Source organism: Oncorhynchus gorbuscha, linkage group LG09 (assembly GCF_021184085.1).
Source record: "Oncorhynchus gorbuscha isolate QuinsamMale2020 ecotype Even-year linkage group LG09, OgorEven_v1.0, whole genome shotgun sequence".
Lineage (NCBI taxonomy): Eukaryota > Metazoa > Chordata > Actinopteri > Salmoniformes > Salmonidae > Oncorhynchus > Oncorhynchus gorbuscha.
In genome coordinates, this window is record NC_060181.1 from 90,608,071 (window position 1) to 90,631,236 (window position 23,166).

At 44.4% G+C, this 23,166-nt stretch overlaps 1 protein-coding gene across 1 annotated transcript; it reads right to left on the minus strand.

Moving 5' to 3' along the window:
- Positions 1 to 14,545: 14,545 nt before the first annotated feature.
- LOC124043017 (protocadherin-8-like) lies at positions 14,546 to 18,345 on the minus strand. The gene is made up of 3 exons (XM_046361199.1): positions 15,743 to 18,345; positions 15,445 to 15,643; positions 14,546 to 15,216 (listed from the first exon to the last, which is right to left on the minus strand). The coding sequence occupies exons 1-3, from the start codon at positions 18,164 to 18,166 to the stop codon at positions 14,897 to 14,899; spliced, it is 2,943 nt and encodes a 980-aa protein (XP_046217155.1). The 5' UTR covers positions 18,167 to 18,345; the 3' UTR covers positions 14,546 to 14,896.
- Between the last annotated feature and the right edge of the window lie 4,821 nt (positions 18,346 to 23,166).

Here is a 23,166-nt window from a genome sequence, read left to right on the forward strand (position 1 = left end):
TAGCCCACGGTTCTAACGAGCTGAATCATAGCCCAAGGTTTCTAACGAGCTGAATCATAGCCCACGGTTCTAACGAGCTGAATCATAGCCCACGGTTTCTAACGAGCTGAATCATAGCCCACGGTTTCTAATGAGCTGAATCATAGCCCACAGTTTCTAATGAGTTGAATCATAGCCCACGGTTCTAACAAGCTGAATGATAGTCCACAGCTCTAACGAGTTGAATCATAGCCCAAGGTTCTAATGAGCTGAATCATAGCCCAAGGTTCTAATGAGTTGAATCATAGCCCAAGGTTCTAATGAGTTGAATCATAGCCCACGGTTCTAACAAGCTGAATGATAGTCCACAGCTCTAACGAGTTGAATCATAGCCCACGGTTCTAATGTGCCTTATTCAACGTGCAGTGGCTAAGGGGGTAATGATTTTCACTTCAGTTTGTGAAACGCATGGCCATGAACATGGGGTGTCTGTTATCACCTACTGCTAGTGACTTTAGATTACTGTTGTCAATCTAACACCTACACACCCAATTACAACAAATTGTGTGATCATTGAATGTGGGTTTGCACAGATCACTTACTGTAGCACACAGACATCCAAACTCACCATTCAGTGAAGTACTATGTCTTACAAAGAAAACCAAGGGGGGCTAAAATCAAATCCAAGCTTGAAGAAAACAACTCCTCTTTAAAGTATACAATATCCTCACTATTACATGGTAGGGTTTTCTGGGTTGTAGGTAGAGCCGATGGCTTATGAGCCCACAGACTCAACCTCCCCCTCCTCCTCCTCCTCCTCCTCCTCCTCCTCCTCCTCCTCCTCCTCCTCCTCCTCCTCCTCCTCCTCCTCCTCCTCCTCCTCCTCCTCCTCCTCCTCATCCTCCTCATCCTCCTCCTCCTCCAAACCCCTCCTCATCCTCCTCCCCCCCTCCTCCTCCCCCTCCTCCTCCTCCTCCTCCTCCACCCCCCCTCCTCCTCCTCCTCTTCCCCTTCTCCTCCTCCCCCTTCCCCTCCTCCTCCTCCTCCCCCTCCTCCTCCTCCTCCTCCTCCTTCTCCTCCTCCAAACCCCTCCTCATCCTCCTCCCTCTCCTCCTCCTCCCCCTCCCCCTCCCCCTCCTTCTCCTCCTCCTCCACCCCCTCCTCCTCCTCCTCCTCCTCTTCCCCCTTCTCCTCCTCCCCCCCTCCTCCTCATCCTCCTCCCCCTCCTCCTCCTCCCCCTCCCCCTCCCCCTCCTCCTCCTCCTCCTCCTCCTCCTCCTTCCCCTCCTCCTCCCCCCCTCCCCCTCCTCCTCCTCCTCCTCCTCCATGGAGGTGCTATTCTCTGCACGATTTACTGTGTTCTTCTCCTCAGCAGCTGCCTCAAACTCCTCCATATCAAACTGCCGCTTGGCTCTCTGTGTGTCTCTCATTCTCCTCTCTCCATCTGTTCCAGGCAGCCACAGGAGGCATGGGTATTGGGTCAACAACCACTAGAACCCACACATGTCCTCTGAGCACAATTCTACATACACTCGGTCTCGCTCAGTCGTGCTGAATAATTGAATTAGTTACAATGATATCAAGGATTCCTTGCATATTTCAAGAACATTATTATTTTTTAAATGTAAGACAATAGGGGGCTTTTTTTAAAGTCTCCAAATACCTTGAGTGTGTTCAGGGTGTCTCACTAACTTGTGAAACCCACATTGGAATGGTAAAAGCATGTAAATAATGTTTACAGCTCACCGACTGGTCTGTGTTTACTATTAGGTGGATGATCAGGACAGTTATACTGTAAATGAGGATTCCCTGTTCGACAACACTCCCGTCACATCTCTATCACATCTCATTCTATAACAACTACAGGAAACTAGTTTACATTCTGTCACATCTCATTCTATAACAACTACAGGAAACTAGTTTACATTCTGTCACATCTCATTCTATAACAACTACAGGAAACTAGTTTACAATCTGTCACATCTCATTCTATAACAACTACAGGAAACTAGTTTACATTCTGTCACATCTCATTCTATAACAACTACAGGAAACTAGTTTACATTCTGTCACATCTCATTCTATAACAACTACAGGAAACTAGTTTACATTCTGTCACATCTCATTCTATAACAACTACAGGAAACTAGTTTACATTCTGTCACATCTCATTCTATAACAACTACAGGAAACTAGTTTACATTCTGTCACATCTCATTCTATAACAACTACAGGAAACTAGTTTACATTCTGTCACATCTCATTCTATAATAACTATAGATAACTGCCAAAATAAAGGAAACACCAACATAAGGTTTCTTAATAGGGCGTTGGGCCACCAGAACAGCTTCAATGCACCCTGCCATAGATTCTACAAGTGTCTAGAACTCTATTGGAGGGATGTGACATCATTTGTTGATAAGAAATGACATAATTTGGTGTTTTGTTGATGGTGGTGTAAAGCGCAGTTTCAGTCGCCGCTCCAGAATCTCTATAATCTCAGTTACATGGATATCTCCATCACAATCTATAATCTCAGTTACATGGATATCTCCATCACAATCTATAATCTCAGTTACATGGATATCTCCATCACAATCTATAATCTCAGTTACATGGATATCTCACATCACAATCTATAATCCTATAATCTCAGTTACATGGATATCTCCATCACAATCTATAATCTCAGTTACATGGATATCTCCATCACAATCTATAATTGTTACATGGATATCTCCATCACAATCTATAATCTCAGTTACATGGATATCTCCATCACAATCTATAATCTCAGTTACATGGATATCTCCATCACAATCTATAATCTCAGTTACATGGATATCTCCATCACAATCTATAATCTCAGTTACATGGATATCTCCATCATAATCTATAATCTCAGTTACATGGATATCTCCATCACAATCTATAATCTCAGTTACATGGATATCTCCATCACAATCTATAATCTCAGTTACATGGATATCTCCATCACAATCTATAATCTCAGTTACATGGATATCTCCATCACAATCTATAATCTCAGTTACATGGATATCTCCATCACAATCTATAATCTCAGTTACATGGATATCTCCATCACAATCTATAATCTCAGTTACATGGATATCTCCATCACAATCTATAATCTCAGTTACATGGATATCTCCATCACAATCTATAATCTCAGTTACATGGATATCTCCATCACAATCTATAATCTCAGTTACATGGATATCTCCATCACAATCTATAATCTCAGTTACATGGATATCTCCATCACAATCTATAATCTCAGTTACATGGATATCTCCATCACAATCTATAATCTCAGTTACATGGATATCTCCATCACAATCTATAATCTCAGTTACATGGATATCTCCATCACAATCTATAATCTCAGTTACATGGATATCTCCATCACAATCTATAATCTCAGTTACATGGATATCTCCATCACAATCTATAATCTCAGTTACATGGATATCTCCATCACAATCTATAATCTCAGTTACATGGATATCTCCATCACAATCTATAATCTCAGTTACATGGATATCTCCATCACAATCTATAATCTTAATCTCCATCACAATCTATAATCTCAGTTACATGGATATCTCCATCACAATCTATAATCTCAGTTACATGGATATCTCCATCACAATCTATAATCTCAGTTACATGGATATCTCCATCACAATCTATAATCTCAGTTACATGGATATCTCCATCACAATCTATAATCTCAGTTACATGGATATCTCCATCACAATCTATAATCTCAGTTACATGGATATCTCCATCACAATCTATAATCTCAGTTACATGGATATCTCCATCACAATCTATAATCTCAGTTACATGGATATCTCCATCACAATCTATAATCTCAGTTACATGGATATCTCCATCACAATCTATAATCTCAGTTACATGGATATCTCCATCACAATCTATAATCTCAGTTACATGGATATCTCCATCACAATCTATAATCTCAGTTACATGGATATCTCCATCACAATCTATAATCTCAGTTACATGGATATCTCCATCACAATCTATAATCTCAGTTATGGATATCTCCATCACAATCTATAATCTCAGTCAGTTACATGGATATCTCCATCACAATCTATAATCTCAGTTACATGGATATCTCCATCACAATCTATAATCTCAGTTACATGGATATCTCCATCACAATCTATAATCTCAGTTACATGGATATCTCCATCACAATCTATAATCTCAGTTACATGGATATCTCCATCACAATCTATAATCTCAGTTACATGGATATCTCCATCACAATCTATAATCTCAGTTACATGGATATCTCCATCACAATCTATAATCTCAGTTACATGGATATCTCCATCACAATCTATAATCTCAGTTACATGGATATCTCCATCACAATCTATAATCTCAGTTACCTGAAAGTCTATATCACAATCTATAATCTCAGTTACATGGATATCTCCATCACAATCTATAATCTCAGTTACATGGATATCTCCATCACAATCTATAATCTCAGTTACATGGATATCTCCATCACAATCTATAATCTCAGTTACATGGATATCTCCATCACAATCTATAATCTCAGTTACATGGATATCTCCATCACAATCTATAATCTCAGTTACCTGAAAGTCTATATCACAATCTATAATCTCAGTTACATGGATATCTCCATCACAATCTATAATCTCAGTTACATGGATATCTCCATCACAATCTATAATCTCAGTTACCTGAAAGTCTATATCACAATCTATAATCTCAGTTACATGGATATCTCCATCACAATCTATAATCTCAGTTACCTGAAAGTCTATATCACAATCTATAATCTCAGTTACATGGATATCTCCATCACAATCTATAATCTCAGTTACATGAATATCTATATCACAATCTATAATCTCAGTTACATGAATATCTATATCACAATCTATAATCTCAGTTATCTGAATACCTCTGTCACAATCTATAATCACTTACCTGAATATCTCTATCACAATCTATAATCACTTACCTGAATATCTCTATCACAATCTATAATCTCGTTATATAACAACTGTATCTTTATCACATTCTAGAACAACAAACTCCTGTTCTACAGTACATCTCCTGACTTTGTGCTGGTTATTATTCAAATCAAATCAAATCCAATCCAATTTGATTTGTCACATACACATGGTTAGCAGATGTTAATGCGAGTGTAGCGAAATGCTTGTGCTTCTAGTTCCGACAATGCTGTAATAACCAACAAGTAATCTAACTAACAATTCCAAAACTACTGTCTTATACACAGTGTAAGGGGATAAAGAATATGTACATAAAGATATATGAATGAGTGATGGTACAGAGCAGCATAGGCTCTACAGTAGATGGTATCGGGTACAGTATATACATATGAGATGAGTATGTAAACAAAGTGGCATAGTTTAAAGTGGCTAGTGATACATGTATTACATAAGAATGCAGTAGATGATATAGAGTACAGTATATACGTATGCATATGAGATGAATAATGTAGGGTATGTAAACATTATATTAGGTAGCATTGTTTAAAGTGGCTAGTGATATATTTTACATCATTTCCCATCAATTCCCATTATTAAAGTGGCTGGAGTTGAGTCAGTGTCAGTGTGTTGGCAGCAGCCACTCAATGTTAGTGTTGGCTGTTTAACAGTCTGATGGCCTTGAGATAGAAGCTGTTTTTCAGTCTCTCGGTCCCAGCATTGATGCACCTGTACTGACCTCGCCTTCTGGATGATAGCGGGGTGAACAGGCAGTGGCTCGGGTGGTTGTTGTCCTTGATGATCTTTATGGCCTTCCTGTAACATCGGGTGGTGTAGGTGTCCTGGAGGGCAGGTAGTTTGCCCCCGGTGATGCATTGTGCAGACCTCACTACCCTCTGGAGAGCCTTACGGTTGTGGGCGGAGCAGTTGCCGTACCAGGCGGTGATACAGCCCGCCAGGATGCTCTCGATTGTGCATCTGTAGAAGTTTGTGAGTGCTTTTGGTGACAAGCCAAATTTCTTCAGCCTCCTGAGGTTGAAGAGGCGCTGCTGCGCCTTCTTCAAGATGCTGTCTGTGTGAGTGGACCAATTCAGTTTGTCTGTGATGTGTATGCCGAGGAACTTAAAACTTACTACCCTCTCCACTACTGTTCCATCGATGTGGATAGGGGGGTGTTCCCTCTGCTGTTTCCTGAAGATCACAATCATCTCCTTAGTTTTGTTGACGTTGAGTGTGAGGTTATTTTCCTGACACCACACTCCGAGGGCCCTCACCTCCTCTCTGTAGGCCGTCTCGTCGTTGTTGGTAATCAAGCCTACCACTGTTGTGTCGTCCGCAAACTTGATGATTTAGTTGGAGGGTGCGTGGCCACGCAGTCGTGGGTGAACAGGGAGTACAGGAGAGGGCTCAGAACGCAACCTTGTGGGGCCCCAGTGTTGAGGATCAGCGGGGTGGAGATGTTGTTGCCTACCCTCACCACCTGGGGGCGGCCCGTCAGGAAGTCCCTTACGCAGTTACACAGGGCGGGGTCGAGACCCAGGGTCTCGAGCTTGATGACGAGCTTGGAGGGTACTATGGTGTTGAATGCCGAGCTGTAGTCGATGAACAGCATTCTCACATAGGTATTCCTCTTGTCCAGATGGGTTAGGGCAGTGTGCAGTGTGGTTGAGATTGCATCGTCTGTGGACCTATTTGGGCGGTAAGCAAATTGGAGTGGGTCTAGGGTGTCAGGTAGGGTGGAGGTGATATGGTCCTTGACTAGTCTCTCAAAGCACTTCATGATGACGGAAGTGAGTGCTACGGAGCGGTAGTCATTAAGCTCAGTTACCTTAGCTTTCTTGGGAACAGGAACAATGGTGGCCCTCTTGAAGCATGTGGGAACAGCAGACTGGTATAGGGATTGATTGAATATGTCCGTAAACACACCGGCCAGCTGGTCTGCGCATGCTCTGAGGGCACGGCTGGGGATGCCGTCTGGGCCTGCAGCCTTGCGAGGGTTAACTGTTTAAATGTTTTACTCACCTCGGCTACAGTGAAGGAGAGTCCGCATGTTTTCGTTGCAGGCCGTGTCAGTGGTACTGTATTGTCCTCAAAGCGGGCAAAAAAGTTATTTAGTCTGCCTGGGAGCAAGACATCCTGGTCCGTGACTGGGCTGGTTTTCTTCTTGTAGTCTGTGATTGACTGTAGACCCTGCCACATACCTCTTGTGTCTGAGCCGTTGAATTGAGATTCTACTTTGTCTCTATACTGACGCTTAGCTTGTTTGATAGCCTTGCGGAGGGAATAGCTGCACTGTTTGTATTCGGTCATGTTACCAGTCACCTTGCCCTGATTAAAAGCAGTGGTTCGCGCTTTCAGTTTCACGCGGATGCTGCCATCAATCCACGGTTTCTGGTTAGGGAATGTTTTAATCGTTGCTATGGGAACGACATCTTCAAAGCACGTTCTAATGAACTCGCACGCCGAATCAGCGTATTCGTCAATGTTGTTATCTGACGCAATACGAAACATATCCCAGTCCACGTGATGGAAGCAGTCTTGGAGTGTGGAATCAGCTTGGTCGGACCAGCGTTGGACAGACCTCAGCGTGGGAGCCTCCCATTTAGTTTCTGTCTGTAGACAGGGATCAACAAAATGGAGTCGTGGTCAGCTTTTCCGAAAGGAGGGCGGGGCAGGGCCTTATATGCGTCGCGGAAGTAAGAGTAACAATGATCCAAGGTTTTTCTGGCCCTGGTTGCGCAATCGATATGCTGATACAATTTAGGGAGTCTTGTTTTCAGATTAGCCTTGTTAAAATCCCCAGCTACAATGAATGCAGCCTCAGGATGTATGGATTCCAGTTTGCAGAGTCAAATAAAGTTCGTTCAGAGCCATCGATGTGTCTGCTTGGGGGGGAATATATACGGCTGTGATTATAATCGAAGAGAATTCTCTTGGTAGATAATGCGGTCGATATTTGATTGTGAGGAATTCTAAATCAGGTGAACAGAAGGATTTGAGTTTCTGTATGTTTCTTTGATCACACCACGTCTCGTTAGCCATAAGGCATACGCCCCCGTCCCTCTTCTTACCAGAAAGATGTTTGTTTCTGTCGGCGCAATGCGTGGAGAAACCCGCTGGCTGCACCGCCTCCGATAGCGTCTCTCCAGTGAGCCATGTTTCCGTGAAGCAAAGAACGTTACCGTCTCTGATGTCCCTCTGGAATGCTACCCTTGCTTGGATTCATCAACCTTGTTGTCAAGAGACTGGACATTGGCGAGCAGAATGCTAGGGAGTGGTGCACGATGTGCCCGTCTCCAGAGTCTGACCAGAAGACCGCCTGGTTTCCCTCTTTTACGGAGTCGTTTTTTTGGTTTCACCGCATGGGATACATTCCGTTGTCCTGGTTGAAAGGCAGAACACAGGATCCACGTCGCGAAAATCATATTCTTGGTCGTACTAATGGTGAGTTGACGCTGATCTTATATTCAGTAGTTCTTCTCGACTGTATGTAATGAAACCTAAGATGACCTGGGGTACTAATGTCAGAAATAACACGTAAAAAAAAAACTGCATAGTTTCCTAGGAACGCGAAGTGAGGCGGCCATCTCTGTCGGCGCCGGAAGTACTATCACTGAGCCATGTGAATAGCAGGAGCCATGAGAGAGGGGCCTTTAGGATATGTGGTTTGGAGCCAGAAGATAGGCAGGTCTCCACAGAGGTCCAGGATCTTGGTGCTGAGGAAGCTGATGTTCTTCATGGCCGGTCAGCAGCTACCCAGGTCAGAGACTTCTCGTCAAACTTCACTGGCATTATTTAGTCTTCCTGACTGGGCGAAATACACCTCATCAGGCCATTACTCCTACATTATGTCCACAGGCTTATCACTTGGCATTAAAATGTCATTCCATTTCAATATGAATTTGTTTCTGTAAAGCCCAATCGACTACTGGATTATTGACATGCCCTTGAGTATCTAGAACATAAGGGGGGGGGTCTATACTTTTGCATAAAGTTAGCAATATGTTCAGTTATAACATTGTGTTAGTTATGTCTAGTAAAGCTCAAGGTACCAGGTCAAACATCAGTGACTCCTTCTTGAGTGTCTTGACCTCTGGAATGCTTTGAATTGAGATTTAATATAATGCTCCTCTCCTCCAGACAACTGAATTTCTGTAATTCCATGAATCAGGAGTCACAGAGATGGGGTATTTACGCTCACAACTTTGCTACACATGCCAACTCTCAGTTGAACTACGTGAAAGAGAGAATAAGGACAACTTCACCGTATGAAAGTCCCTGACGCCTCCTCATTTCTACTCACTCCCAGTTCGGAACCTTTCCAGATTATTATTGTCATCGATTTCCATGGATCTCTCCTCCACCTTTCCATTGACACACAATTTTTACAGTCACAAGGTTATGCATAACACATACAGTAAACACATCTAACTTGCCAGCTATCAACTACACATGGTCAAACCCCCTAGTTGTAGAACCCAACCTTTACAATTACAATAGCTGGAGATATGGCAGGAGGTTTTCTAGCTCTTATATTCACTTCAAGGCCCTGCCATGACACGATACTTCAAACTGCCTCCCTCCTTGTGTTCTCCTGTGCAGCACTTAAAAGACCGTATGATGTGTAGTCCAGTCACATAGCTGATTTGAATAGATTGTCTCAGAGGGAGGGCAGCAGGGCCTTGACATGGATCTATCCTGAGATGTTTTGCCCTACAGGTAAGCCCATTATTACATAAATAAATATTCAAGTATCTCTAATGAGACAGTCACCACCACCAGGCCTGAGTTACATGCCCAAAATATTCACATCAAAGCTATGTGATTCTAATGTGAAATTCAATAGGTTGGTATAGAAATAATGTCATTATGTAACAGATGTTTAATAAGATTCCGACCAGCAAATCCAAATGTAATTTCCAATGTCCAACACACCATCCACTGACAGGCTATATTAGATAGTTATTTTATGATGAATGATAGACATTATGCAGAGATTTGTTAACTAAGATGTCATATTTTCCGATTTTCGAACTGTGCTTGACACTGAAAAAGGTGCAGAGACTGCAGCATACCACTTGGTCCCAGGATACAGGTAGACCATCGAAAATCTCCCACCTGACGTTAAGGTCTCGTCTGCATTTTAAATGGTAAATGACATAATAAAATGACCCATATTGAGGCACATGAAGGATAAATTAAGTTTTACATTTTTGTCACTGACTTTCCAAAGGTGAAGAGCTCCAATGGATCCGCAAAGCATAAACACTGCCCCGACGACAAGAGCCGCAACCCCAAATCTCAAGAGACGACCAACAGGAGGCTTCGCAGCCGACGAACTGTATGTCACGCCCTGATCTTTTTCACCTGTTCCTGTGATTGTCTCCACCCCTCCAGGTGTCGCTTGTTTTCCACAGTGTATTTATCCCTGTGTTTCCTGTCTCTCTGTACCAGTTCGTCTTGTATGTTAGTCAAGTCAACCAGGGTGTTTTTCCTGTTCTCCTTTTCTATTCTCTTTTTATAGTCCTCCCGGTTCTGACCCCTGCCTGACTCTGGACTACTTTCCTGCCTGCCTGATCATCCTGCCTGCCCTGACCTTGACTCTGCCTGCCCTGACCTTGATTCTGCCTGCCCTTCGGTACCTATAGGACAAAATCTGGTTTTTACTTTTTTGCCTGTCCACGACCATTCTCTTGCCTACCCCTTTGGATGAATAAACATGGTAAAACTCCAACCATCTGCCTCCTGTGTCTGCATCTGGGTCCTGCCTTGTGCCTTGATACTGTATGCCTTTAGAAAGGTCAGAATGCTAAGTGAGCAGCAATGCACACAGTCAATATCAAAGCGAAGCCCCAAGAGAAAATCAAACTCAAAATAATATAATAGACTACAGCGCTCAGGAAAATGTATTGGAATTATTGCATTTAGGCTACTTACAGGTGTCACAAACTGGCTCAAAGCCCGTAACAAAAAGGGAGACAACATGGAGATAAGGAATAACAAAAATACATTTAATTACTGAAGTAACCTATATACAATAAACAATGGTGTATGTAGTCAGTAGTGTAAGTGAGTGGTTGCATGCATAGATGTGACAATGAGAGGTGTTGAAAGGTGCCAAAGCAAACAAACAAAACGGCCACAAAAATGCCACAACCAACATCCAACCGTGTGTCTGCATGGAGAGATGGCCGCCTCGCTTTGCGTTCCTAGGAAACTCCAGGTAATCTTAAGTTATTACATACAGTCGGGAGGAACTACTGAATACAAGAGCAACGTCAACTCACCATCATTACGACCAGGAATACGACTTTCCAGAAGCGGATCCTGTGTTTGATCCACCACCCAGGACAATGGATCGGATCCCGGCCGGCGAACCAAAACAACGTCGTCGTAAAAGGGGCAGACGAAGCGCTCTTCTGGTCAGGCTCCGGAGACGGGCACATCGCGCACTGCTCCCTAGCATACTACTCGCCAATGTCCAGTCTCTTGACAACAAGGTTGATGAAATCCAAGCAAGGGTAGCATTCCAGAGAGACATAAGAGACTGTAACGTTCGATGTCGACCGCATTATCTACCAAGAGAATTCTCTTTGATTATAATCACATATATTCCCCCCCAAGCAGACACATCGATGGCCCTGAAAAAACGTTCTTTGACTCTATGTAAACTGGAAACCACATATCCTAAGGCTGCATTCATTGTAGCTGGGGATTTTGACAAGGCTAATCTGAAAACAAGACTCCCTAAATTCTATCAGCATATTGATTGTGCTACCAGGGCTGGTAAAACCCTGGATCATTGTTATTCTAACCTCCGTGACACATATAAGGCCCTCGCCCACCCTCCTTTCGCACGACTCCATTTTGTTGCTTCCAGCCTATAGACAGAAACTAAAATGGGAAGCTCCCATGCTCAGGTCTGTTCAATGCTGGTCCGACCAATCTGATTCCACGCTTCAAGATTGCTTCGATCACGTGGATTAGGATATGTTCCGCATTGCGTTAAACAATAACATTGACGAATACGCTGATTCGGGGAGCGAGTTAATTAGCAAGTGCATCAGCGGTGTCGTACCCACAGCAACAATTAAAACATTCCCAAACCAGAAACCGTGGATTGATGGCAGCATTCGCACGAAACTGAAAGTGCGAACCACTGCTTTTAACCAGGGCAAGGTAACGGGAAACATGACCGAATACAAACAGTGTAGCTATTCCCTCCGCAAGGCAATCAAACAAGCTATGCGTCAGTATAGAGAAAAAGTAGTGTCACAATTCAACGCCTTGGACACAAGAGGTATGTGGCAGGGTCTACAGTCAATCACGGATTACAAAAAGAAAACCAGCCCCATCGCGGACCAGGATGTCTTGCTCCCAGACAGACTGAACAACTTCTTTGCTCGCTTTGAGGACAACACAGTGCCACTGACACGGCCCGCTACCAAAACCTGCGGACTCTCCTTCACTGCAGCCGACGTGAGTAAAACATTAAAATGTGTTATCCCTCGCATGGCTGCAGGGCCAGATGGCATTCCCAGCTGCATCCTCAGAGCATGGGCAGACCAGCTGGCTGGTGTGTTTACGGACATATTCAATCAATCCCTATCCCAGTCTGCTGTTCCCACACCATTGTTCCTGTTCCCAAGAAAGCTAAGGTAACTGAGTTAAACAACTACCGCCCCGTAGCACTCACTTCCATCATCATAAAGTGCTTTGAGAGACTAGTCAAGTACCATATCACCTCCACCCTAACTGACACCCTAGACTCACTCCAATTTGCTTACCGCCCAAATAGGTCCACAGACGATGCAATCGCAACCACACTGCACACTGCCCTAACCCATCTGGACAAGTGGAATACCTATGTAAGAATGCTGTTCTTTGACGACAGCTCAGCGTTTAACACCATAGTACCCTCCAAACTCGTCATCAAGCTTGAAACCCTGGGTCTCGACCCCGCCCTGTGCAACTGGGTACTGGACTTCCTGACGGGCCGCCCACAGGTGGTGAGGGTAGGTAACAACATCTCGACCCACTGATCTTCAACACTGGGTCCCCACAAGGGTGCGTTCTGATCCCTCTTCTGTACTCCCTGTTCACCCACGTAGTGGGCATACACGCCTCCAACTCAATCATCAAGTTTGCAGACGACACTACAGTGGTAGGATGGATTACCAACAACGACGAGACGGCCTACAGGGAGGAGGTGAGAGCCCTCAGAGTGTGGTGTCAGGAAAATAACCTCACACTCAACGTCAACAATAAAAGGAGATAATCTTGGACTTCAGGAAACAGCAGAGGGAGCACCCCCCTATCCACATCGAGGAGAGAGCATAGTAAGGAGAGCATAGTAAGTTTTAAGTTCCTCGGATTACACATCACGTACAAACTGAATTGGTCCACCCACACAGACAGCGTGGTGGAGAAGGCGCAACAGCGCCTCTTCAACCTCAGAAGGCTGAAGAAATTTGGCTTGTCACCAAAAGCACTCACAAACTTTTACAAATGGACAATCGAGAGCATCCTGTCGGTGTGTATCGCCGCCTGGTACGGCAACTGCTCCGCCCACAACCGTAAGGCTCTCCAGAGGGTAGTGAGGTCTGCACAATGCATCACCGGGGGCAAACTACCTGCCCTCCAGGACACTTACAGGAATGTCACAGGAAGGCCATAAAGATCATCAAGGAAAACAACCACCCGAGCTACTGCCTGTTTCCCCCACTATCATCCAGAAGGCGAGGTCAGTACAGGTGCATCAAAGCAGGGACCGAGAGACTGAAAAATAGCTTCTATCTCAAGGCCATCAGACTGTTAAACAGCCACCGTTAACATTGAGTGGCTGATGCCAACATACTGGCTCAACTCCAGCCACTTTAATAATGGAAAAATTGATGTAAAAAATTTTTTATCACTAGCCACTTTAAACAATGCCACTTTCTATGTTTACATACCCAACATTATTCATCTCATATGTTTATACTGTACTCGATACCATCTACTGCATCTTGCCTATGCCGTTCTGTACCATCACTCATTCATATATCTTTATGTACATATTCCTTATCCCTTTACACTTGTGTGTATAAGGTAGTTGTTGAGAAATTGGAAAGGTTAGATTACTTGTTGGTTATTACTGCATTGTCGGAACTAGAAGCACAAGCATTCAGCTACACTCACATTAACATCTGCTAACCATGTGTATGTGACAAATAAAATTTGATTTTATTTTGATTTGCCTGTAAGACAAGGATCAACACCATACAGCCAACATGTAGTGTTGGTCATTTAGCTTTTCTAAGTTGCAACCTCTGTTGAAATCATTCCTTATCCTTATTCCTTATTTGGATGAAGTTAAGCAACTGTAATGTAACTTAACGTTGCTATCAGGTATTATATTGCCTGTCGTAACCTACTGCATGAGCTGATTTCTCACTCAATGAAACTAAATGAATGTATGGAAGCACACTGTAGATTTAAGCTGTCTTTTTTTTTTACATACAGAACAATCATTTGGTTTCAAATATTTATTTGTGCGACTTAGTGACAAAATTTACTACAAACATGTTCATATTTTGATATTGATTGTTTCCCACTTGACAAAGGGTCCTTTCAGCCTAAAGGTCCAATGGCCATGCTTTTAAATAGTAAAAGTTCAAACATGCTCTTCCAAATTTATAATACAATTGTAGTTTACATTGAATCATTATGAAAAAATATATTCTTCATTTATAAAATCTTGCATATGACACATTATACAATAAACAGTCATACAGTATATGGGAACAATCACACACATCACTAACATTGAAACAATAGGCTATACAGATGCATATTACTCATTACATTAGCTTTGATTATTGTCCATTTAATTTAAGAGTGTCCATACTCCGGGAGGGATATCTCACCAGTTTCTAGTATCCTGGCTGGTGTTGGTGGACAAACCAGAATATAATCAAATTCTTGGTGCTGGACTTTTTCATAGACGCTTTGCAGACCGTTGGTCTTGGGTAGGTGAGCCTGCTGGTAGTAGGTGTCTCTTTGCAGGGTGTTCCGTGGCAACGAGGCTGTCTTGGAGAAGGTTGAGAGGTGTGGTCCGTGGGAGAGGCTGGTGTTGGGTCTAGAGGATGAGGGGCTCCAGCATCGGTCTGAGTGGCCTAGGATTTTACAGTCACTGGTGCAGGCCCAGAGACCTGTGGAAACAACACAACAACCAAAACTGTTACCCCTTGGTGAACCGTGCTGCATATGTTGGGGTATAATAGCCTGGATTTTATGATACACCATTATCATTTACTATCTGACCATAAAGAGCTTGAGAACATCACAGAGGATGATGCCTTTTATGTTTTTTTTTAATAATGTGTCATTAATGTGTCTAAAATCACATGAACATCCTGTGATTGATTAGTAGTACTTACTGTTTATCGGTGGGGAGTCTTTTTTGTGTCCATCCCCACTGATGTCAGAGTCACTGTCATTAAAGTCACTGTCTCCTTTCCCACTGTCCTTCCCACTGAACTGAGGATCTCTGGCTGAGATGGTTGTGAATGAGTTGCCCTTCCATATGGTTATGGGTCGGAGGGTTTCTTTCCTATAGCCGGGCAGTGTTGAATAACCCTGTGAAGAGGCAAACACAATACTCAGACATAAAAGTTTTGATGGGGAAAAATACTACAACAAAACAGCCAATCCATACAGTGAGTCACAACGACTTACCTCTAATTTACTCTCCATTATCCTGTTGTCAAAGTCATACTCTTGTTCTTGTCTGCTATCACCTGGGGCTGTTTTTATTGTGTTGCTGGAGGCCAACAGTGCTTTCTCAGGAAAAGGGTGTACATCAAACGCATTGCTTTTGTGGTTGGTGATCAATGAATCAATATGGCTGCTCTCTCCCTTCTCCACATGTTGTATGTCTACTTTGTCATTGCATCCCGCCTCTCTCTTCTCCCGTTTGTGTCGACTGCAGGTGGTAGTGATCAGGATGATGCCTAGCAAGAGGAGGGAGCAGCTCCCTGCTAAGGCAATGATAATGGCAATGGACATGTCCCATTCAAAGACTTCCTCGCTGTCATTTTGGACCATAACAGGAACACTGGGAGGGGTGCCTTCGATGAGAGTGAGGTGTATAGTGGCCGTGGAGGTCAGAGAAGGTGTTCCATTGTCGTTGACAGCCACGAGGACTCTCAGTGTTTCGGACAGGTCGTAGTTCAGCTCACAACTCACGTGTAACTTCCCAGTAACCTTGTTAATGGAGAAACCCAAGTGTCCTCCCTCTGTGATATTGTAAGACAACTGCGCGTTTATGCCTTCATCAGCATCCATGGCCTTTATCTGGGTGACAACATAACCTGCAGGTGCATGTTTGGGCAGGAAAACCTCAGCAGATCCCTTATTAAGGACGGGCTCCATGATGGACGGAGAGTTGTCATTCTGATCAACTATTTTTAGATTGATGATAGCACTGCTCTGAAGCTGGGGTGAGCCCCCATCACTCGCCTGGATGTGTACCTCTAGATGTTTCATGACTTCATAGTTGAAGCTTCTCAGTGCATATATTGAACCAGAGATTGCATTTAGAGATACAAACGTGTTGACAGGTGATCCCATTATAACACTGTCTAATAGTCTGTATGTAATTTTGCCATTAGTTCCCAAGTCTACATCTCTGGCCTCAACAGTTGTAATATATGCCCCTGGTGCATTATTTTCTACGACAGAAACTTCATAGACATGTTTAGTAAAGTGTGGGGCGTTGTCATTCTCGTCGCTTAGCCTTATGGTGTATTGTGTGATCTTTCTCAATGGAGGTGACCCGAAATCTTCAGCCATCACAGTTAAATTATACTCGCTTATCTTCTCCCTGTCCAGGGCTGCTGCGGTGACAATCATGTAGCTGTCCTCATATGCCTGTTTAAGTTTGAAATGGTCGTGCCCATATAAGGTGCAATGGACCTGGCTGTTAACGCCCGAGTCCCTGTCCGCGGTGCTGATCAGCGCCACTAGGCTGTCCTTGTCTGCGGTCTCGCTGATATATGCGATGCCTGTTGCGATGGAGGTCATTGGCGTAATACTTATTTCTGGGGCATTGTCATTAACGTCTTTGACATTAATTATTATTTTACAGATAGCGGGGATCGGGTTGGCTCCAAGATCAGTCGCCTGCACGTCTAACTCATATGTTTTCTTGGTCTCAAAATCCACTGGGTTCTTGAGCGTTAGGCGCCCGGATTTACTGTACACTTCGAAAAGTGCTCGGATCTCGGCAGAAACCTGTTTTCCGAATCCATAGACCACCTCTCCGTTTAAACCCTCATCTGGATCAACTGCATTTAAGTCCAATAAAACGAATCCAACCGGTGCGTCCTCCGGCAAAGTGACCGAGAAATTATTCTGGTCAAAAACAGGACGGTTGTCATTGAAGTCTGTCACTGTTATGGTTATTTTTGTTGAACCCGAGTTAAAGGGGTTTCCCCCGTCGGTGGCAATAAGCTGCATCACATAAGATGACTGAGTCTCCCTGTCTAACTGTTTCATTAGCACCAACTCCGCATATTTAACCCCATCTGCTCTCAAAAGCACATCAATGGAAAAATGACTGTTGACAGAAATTTGATAGCTTTGGATGTAGTTTGATCCGACGTCTGCGTCCTCGGCTGGGTCCAAAGGAATACGGAACCCCACATCAGAATTTTCAGAAATCTCCACTGTAGATTCCTTGCTTGGAAACTCCGGAGAGTTATCATTAATGTCTTTTACCTCCACCTCGACATGAATCAAATTGTACCTCTCTTTTGAAAAACTGACAACATCAAAAGTGATGAGACACTGTAAAGTGTGCCTGCAGATTCTCTCTCTGTCAATCCTTTCCCCGACAGTAAGCTCCCCGTCGGTTTCTCTCACCCTGATAAAAGAATTGTTGAATTGTTTCATCATTCTAAAATTAGTCTTGGAGCTAAAAGAGCGACTCAAGGACATGTCCTTGGCCAGGTTTCCGATCACTGTTCCTGGACTTCCCTCCTCGTTGGTCTGGTATTTCAGAGTATTTCCCTCAGACTCAGCCAGGGAGACAAATAACATTTCTAGTGTTATGAATCCAAAAATCCAACGATGCCAACCTGTTAAAATGCCACGCATCATTTTCAAAGCCCGCGGGTTAGTTGGTTAGTTTAACAGAGCCAAACCGCTTCACTTTTACAGATTAGATCACCTCAAAATTGTGAAAATGCCTCCTCTCAACAGCAACAACATCAGCTTCTCTGAACTGTGCTGAAAGTCAAGCAGGCGCGCTTGTTGCCTCCCGCTTTCCTTCCACACAGCTCCACATCCTGCCGTGGCGGAAGAGTTATAACCCACAGCTTCCATGCTAATGAGACGAAGTGTGACCAATCCCACCGCTTTAGAATTAAAAATAGGCAGGCAGTATGAAAGACCTCTAAGCCTGTTTTCGATGTGCATAGAGCTCAAGCAGCAAAATAAAAAGATTTGGATTGCTTGGAGTCAAGTTTTGCACTGGCTTTGAATGCACAGACACAGCCGGGGGAAGAAGGGTGCTGGTAAAAACTGGTAAAAATAAATGTTATACAGTACCAGTCAAACGTTAGGACACACATACTCATTCAAGGGTTTTTCTTTCTTTGACTATTTTCTACATTGTAGAATAATAGTGAAGACATCAAAACTATGAAATAACACATAGTAGGTGTGTCCAAACGTTTGACTGGTACTGTATAACATTTATTTTTACCAGTTTTTACCAGCACCCTTCTTCCCCCGGCTGTGTCTGTGCATATAAAGCCAGTGCAAAACTTGACTCCAAGCAATCCAAATCTTTTTATTTTGCTGCTTGAGCTCTATGTACAGTTGAAGTCGGAAGTTTACATACACCTTGGCCAAATACATTTAAACTCAGTTTTTCATCATTCCTGACATTTAATCCTAGTAAAACTTCCCTGTCTTAGGTCAGTTAGGATCATCACTTTATTTTAAGAATGTGAAATCTCAGAATAATAGTAGAGAGAATAATTTATTTCAGCTTCTATTTCTTTCATCACATTCCCAGTGGGTAGCATTGCCTTTAAATGGTTTAATTTATGTCTAACATTTGGGGTAGCCTTCCACAAGCTTCCCACAACAAGTTGGCAGAATGTAGGCCCCTTCCTCCTGACAGAGCTGGTGTAACTGAGTCAGGTTGGTAGTACTCCTTGTTTGTACACACTTTTTCAGTTCTGCCCACACATTTTCTATAGAATTGAGGTCAGGGCTTTGTGATGGCCACTCGAATACCTTGACTTTGTTGTCTTTATGCCATTTTGCAACAACTTTGGAAGTATGCTTGGGGTCATTGTCCATTTGGAAGACCCATTTGCGACCAAGCTACTAACTGATGTCTTGAGATGTTGCTTAAATATATCCACATAATCCATCCACATTTTCTCTCCTCATGATGCCATCTATTTTGTGAAGTGCACCAGTCCCTCCTGCAGCAAAGCACCCCCACAACATGATACTACCACCCCAGGGCTTCACGGTTGGGATGGTGTTCTTCGCCTTACAAGCCTCCTCAATTTTTCCTGCAAATATAACGATGGTCATCATGGCCAAAAAGTACGATCTTTGTCCTCATGTGAGGTTGCAAACAGTAGTCTGGCTTTTTTATGTCGGTTTTGGAGCAGTGGCTTCTTGCTTGCTGTGCAGCCTTTCAGGTTATGTCGATATGGTACTCGTTTTACTGTGGATATAGATACTTTTGTACCCATAGTACATTCATCGCCTCCTTCCTGGGTGGTATGTCGGCTTCGTGGTCCCATGGTGTTTATACTTGTGTACTATTGTTTGTACAGATGAATGCGGTACCTTCAAGCGTTTGGACATTTCTCCCAAGGATGAACCAGGACTTGTGGAGGTTTACAATTTATTTTCTGATGTCTTGGCGGATTTAGTCAGATTTTTTCCATGATGTCAAGCAAAGAGACACTGAGTTTGAAGGTATGCCTTGAAATACATCCACAGGTACACCTCAAATTGACTCAAATGATGTCAATTAGCCTATCAGAAGCTTCTAAAGCCATGACATAATTTTCTGGAATTTTCCAAGCTGTTTAAAGGCACAGTCAACTTAGTGTATGTAAACTTCTGACCCACTGGAGTAGTGATACAGCAAATTATAAGTGAAATATTCTGTCTGTAAACAATTGTTGGAAGAATTACTTGTGTCATTAACAAAGTAAATGTCCTAACCGACTTGCCAAAACTATAGATTGTTAACAAGAAATTTGTGGAGTGGTTGAAAAACTCGTTTTAATGACTCCAACCTTAGTGTATGTAAATCTCTGACTTCAACTGTACATACACAAGTAAAACCACATTTTCCACAAAATTTGTGAACTAGGCCTTTCTTACTCCTTTATGAACAGAGAAAACTACTCCTCAGCACCCGAGAGGGTAGGCTGCCGGGGAGGGGTGTAGGCCTAGCGGCAGGTTGGTTACCGGGGAGTGGTGTAGGCCTAGTGGAGGGTTGGTTACCGGCAGCGGTGTAGGCCTAGTGGAGGGTTGGTTACCGGCAGCGGTGTAGGCCTAGTGGTGGGTTGGTTACCGGGGAGTGGTGTAGGCCTAGTGGAGGGTCGGTTACCGGTAGCGGTGTAGGCCTAGTGGAGGGTCGGTTACCGACAGTGGTGTAGGCCTAGTGGAGGGTCGGTTACCAGCAGGCAGTGCTGTAGGCCTAGTGGAGGGTCGGTTACCGGCAGTGCTGTAGGCCTAGTGGTGGGTTGGTTACCGGGGAGTAGTGTAGGCCTAGTGGTGGGTTGGTTACCGGGGAGTGGTGTAGGCCTAGTGGAGGGTCGGTTACTGGCAGTGGTGTAGGCCTAGTGGAGGGTCGGTTACCGGCAGTGCTGTAGGCCTAGTGGAGGGTCGGTTACCAGCAGGCAGTGCTGTAGGCCTAGTGGAGGGTCGGTTACCGGCAGTGCTGTAGGCCTAGTGGAGGGTTGGTTACCGGGGAGTAGTGTAGGCCTAGTGGTGGGTTGGTTACCGGGGAGTGGTGTAGGTCTAGTGGAGGGTTGGTTACCGGTAGCGGTGTAGGCCTAGTGGAGGGTCGGTTACCGGTAGCGGTGTAGGCCTAGTGGAGGGTCGGTTACCGACAGTGGTGTAGGCCTAGTGGAGGGTCGGTTACCAGCAGGCAGTGCTGTAGGCCTAGTGGAGGGTCGGTTACCGGCAGTGCTGTAGGCCTAGTGGAGGGTTGGTTACCGGGGAGTAGTGTAGGCCTAGTGGTGGGTTGGTTACCGGGGAGTGGTGTAGGCCTAGTGGAGGGTCGGTTACTGGCAGTGGTGTAGGCCTAGTGGAGGGTCGGTTACCGGCAGTGCTGTAGGCCTAGTGGAGGGTCGGTTACCAGCAGGCAGTGCTGTAGGCCTAGTGGAGGGTCGGTTACCGGCAGTGCTGTAGGCCTAGTGGAGGGTTGGTTACCGGCGAGTAGTGTAGGCCTAGTGGTGGGTTGGTTACCGGGGAGTGGTGTAGGCCTAGTGGAGGGTCGGTTACTGGCAGTGGTGTAGGCCTAGTGGAGGGTCGGTTACCGACAGTGCTGTAGGCCTAGTGGAAGGTCGGTTACCAGGGAGTGGTGTAGGCCTAGTGGAGGGTCGGTTACCGGCAGTGCTGTAGGCCTAGGAGGGTCGGTTACCGGTAGCGGTGTAGGCCTAGTGGAGGGTCGGTTACTGGGGAGTGCTGTAGGCCTAGTAGAGGGTCGGTTACCGGCAGCGGTTGAAGCATAGCGGAGGGTCGGTTACCAAATCAAATCAAATCAAATCAAATGTTATTTGTCACATACACATGGTTAGCAGATGTTAAATGCGAGTGTAGTGAAATGCTTGTGCTTCTAGTTCCGATAATGCAGTGATAACCAACAAGTAATCTAACTAACAATTCCAAAACTACTGTCTTATACACAGTGTAAGGGGATAAGGAACATGTACATAAGGATATATGAATGAGTGATGGTACAGAGCAGCATACAGTAGATGGTATCGAGTACAGTATATACATATGAGATGAGTGTGTAGGCAAAGTAAACAAAGTGGCATAGTTAAAGTGGCTAGTGATACATGTGTTACATAAGGATGCAGTCGATGATGTAGAGTATAGTATATACATATGCATATGAGATGAATAATGTAGGGTAAGTAACATTATATAAGGTAGCATTGTTTAAAGTGGCTAGTGATATATTTACATAATTTCCCATCAATTCCCATTATTAAAATGGCTGGAGTTGGGTCAGTGTCAATGACAGTGTGTTGGCAGCAGCCACTCAATGTTAGTGGTGGCTGTTTAACAGTCTGATGGCCTTGAGATAGAAGCTGTTTTTCAGTCTCTCGGTCCCAGCTTTGATGCACCTGTACTGACCTCGCCTTCTGGATGATAGCGGGGTGAACAGGCAGTGGTTCGGGTGGTTGATGTCCTTGATGATCTTTATGGCCTTCCTGTAACAACGGGTGGTGTAGGTGTCCTGGAGGGCAGGTAGTTTGCCCCCGGTGATGCGTTGTGCAGTCCTCACTACCCTCTGGAGAGAGCCTTACGGTTGAGGGCGGAGCAGTTGCCGTACCAGGCGGTGATACAGCCCGCCAGGATGCTCTCGATTGTGCATCTGTAGAAGTTTGTGAGTGCTTTTGGTGACAAGCCGAATTTCTTCAGCCTCCTGAGGTTGAATAGGCGCTGCTGCGCCTTCTTCACGACGCTGTCAGTGTGAGTGGACCAATTCAGTTTGTCTGTGATGTGTATGCCGAGGAACTTAAAACTAGCTACCCTCTCCACTACTGTTCCATCGATGTGGATAGGGGGTGTTCCCTCTGCTGTTTCCTGAAGTCCACAATCATCTCCTTAGTTTTGTTGACGTTGAGTGTGAGGTTATTTTCCTGACACCACACTCCGAGGGCCCTCACCTCCTCCCTGTAGGCCGTCTCGTCGTTGTTGGTAATCAAGCCTACCACTGTTGTGTCGTCCGCAAACTTGATGATTGAGTTGGAGGCGTGCGTGGCCACGCAGTCGTGGGTGAACAGGTAGTACAGGAGAGGGCTCAGAACGCACCCTTGTGGGGCCCCCGTGTTGAGGATCAGCGGGGAGGAGATGTTGTTGCCTACCCTCACCACCTGGGG

Excerpts from the sequence above, each read along its gene's own strand:
- LOC124043017 (XM_046361199.1), bottom strand. The coding sequence starts at position 18,166 with ATGATGCGTGGCATTTTAACAGGTTGGCATCGTTGGATTTTTGGATTC. Across the intron at positions 15,644-15,742 it reads TAATGGAGAGTAAATTAGAG|GGTTATTCAACACTGCCCGG; the intron begins GTAAGTCGTTGT and ends GCCTCTTCACAG. Across the intron at positions 15,217-15,444 it reads AGACTCCCCACCGATAAACA|GTCTCTGGGCCTGCACCAGT; the intron begins GTAAGTACTACT and ends TTGTTTCCACAG.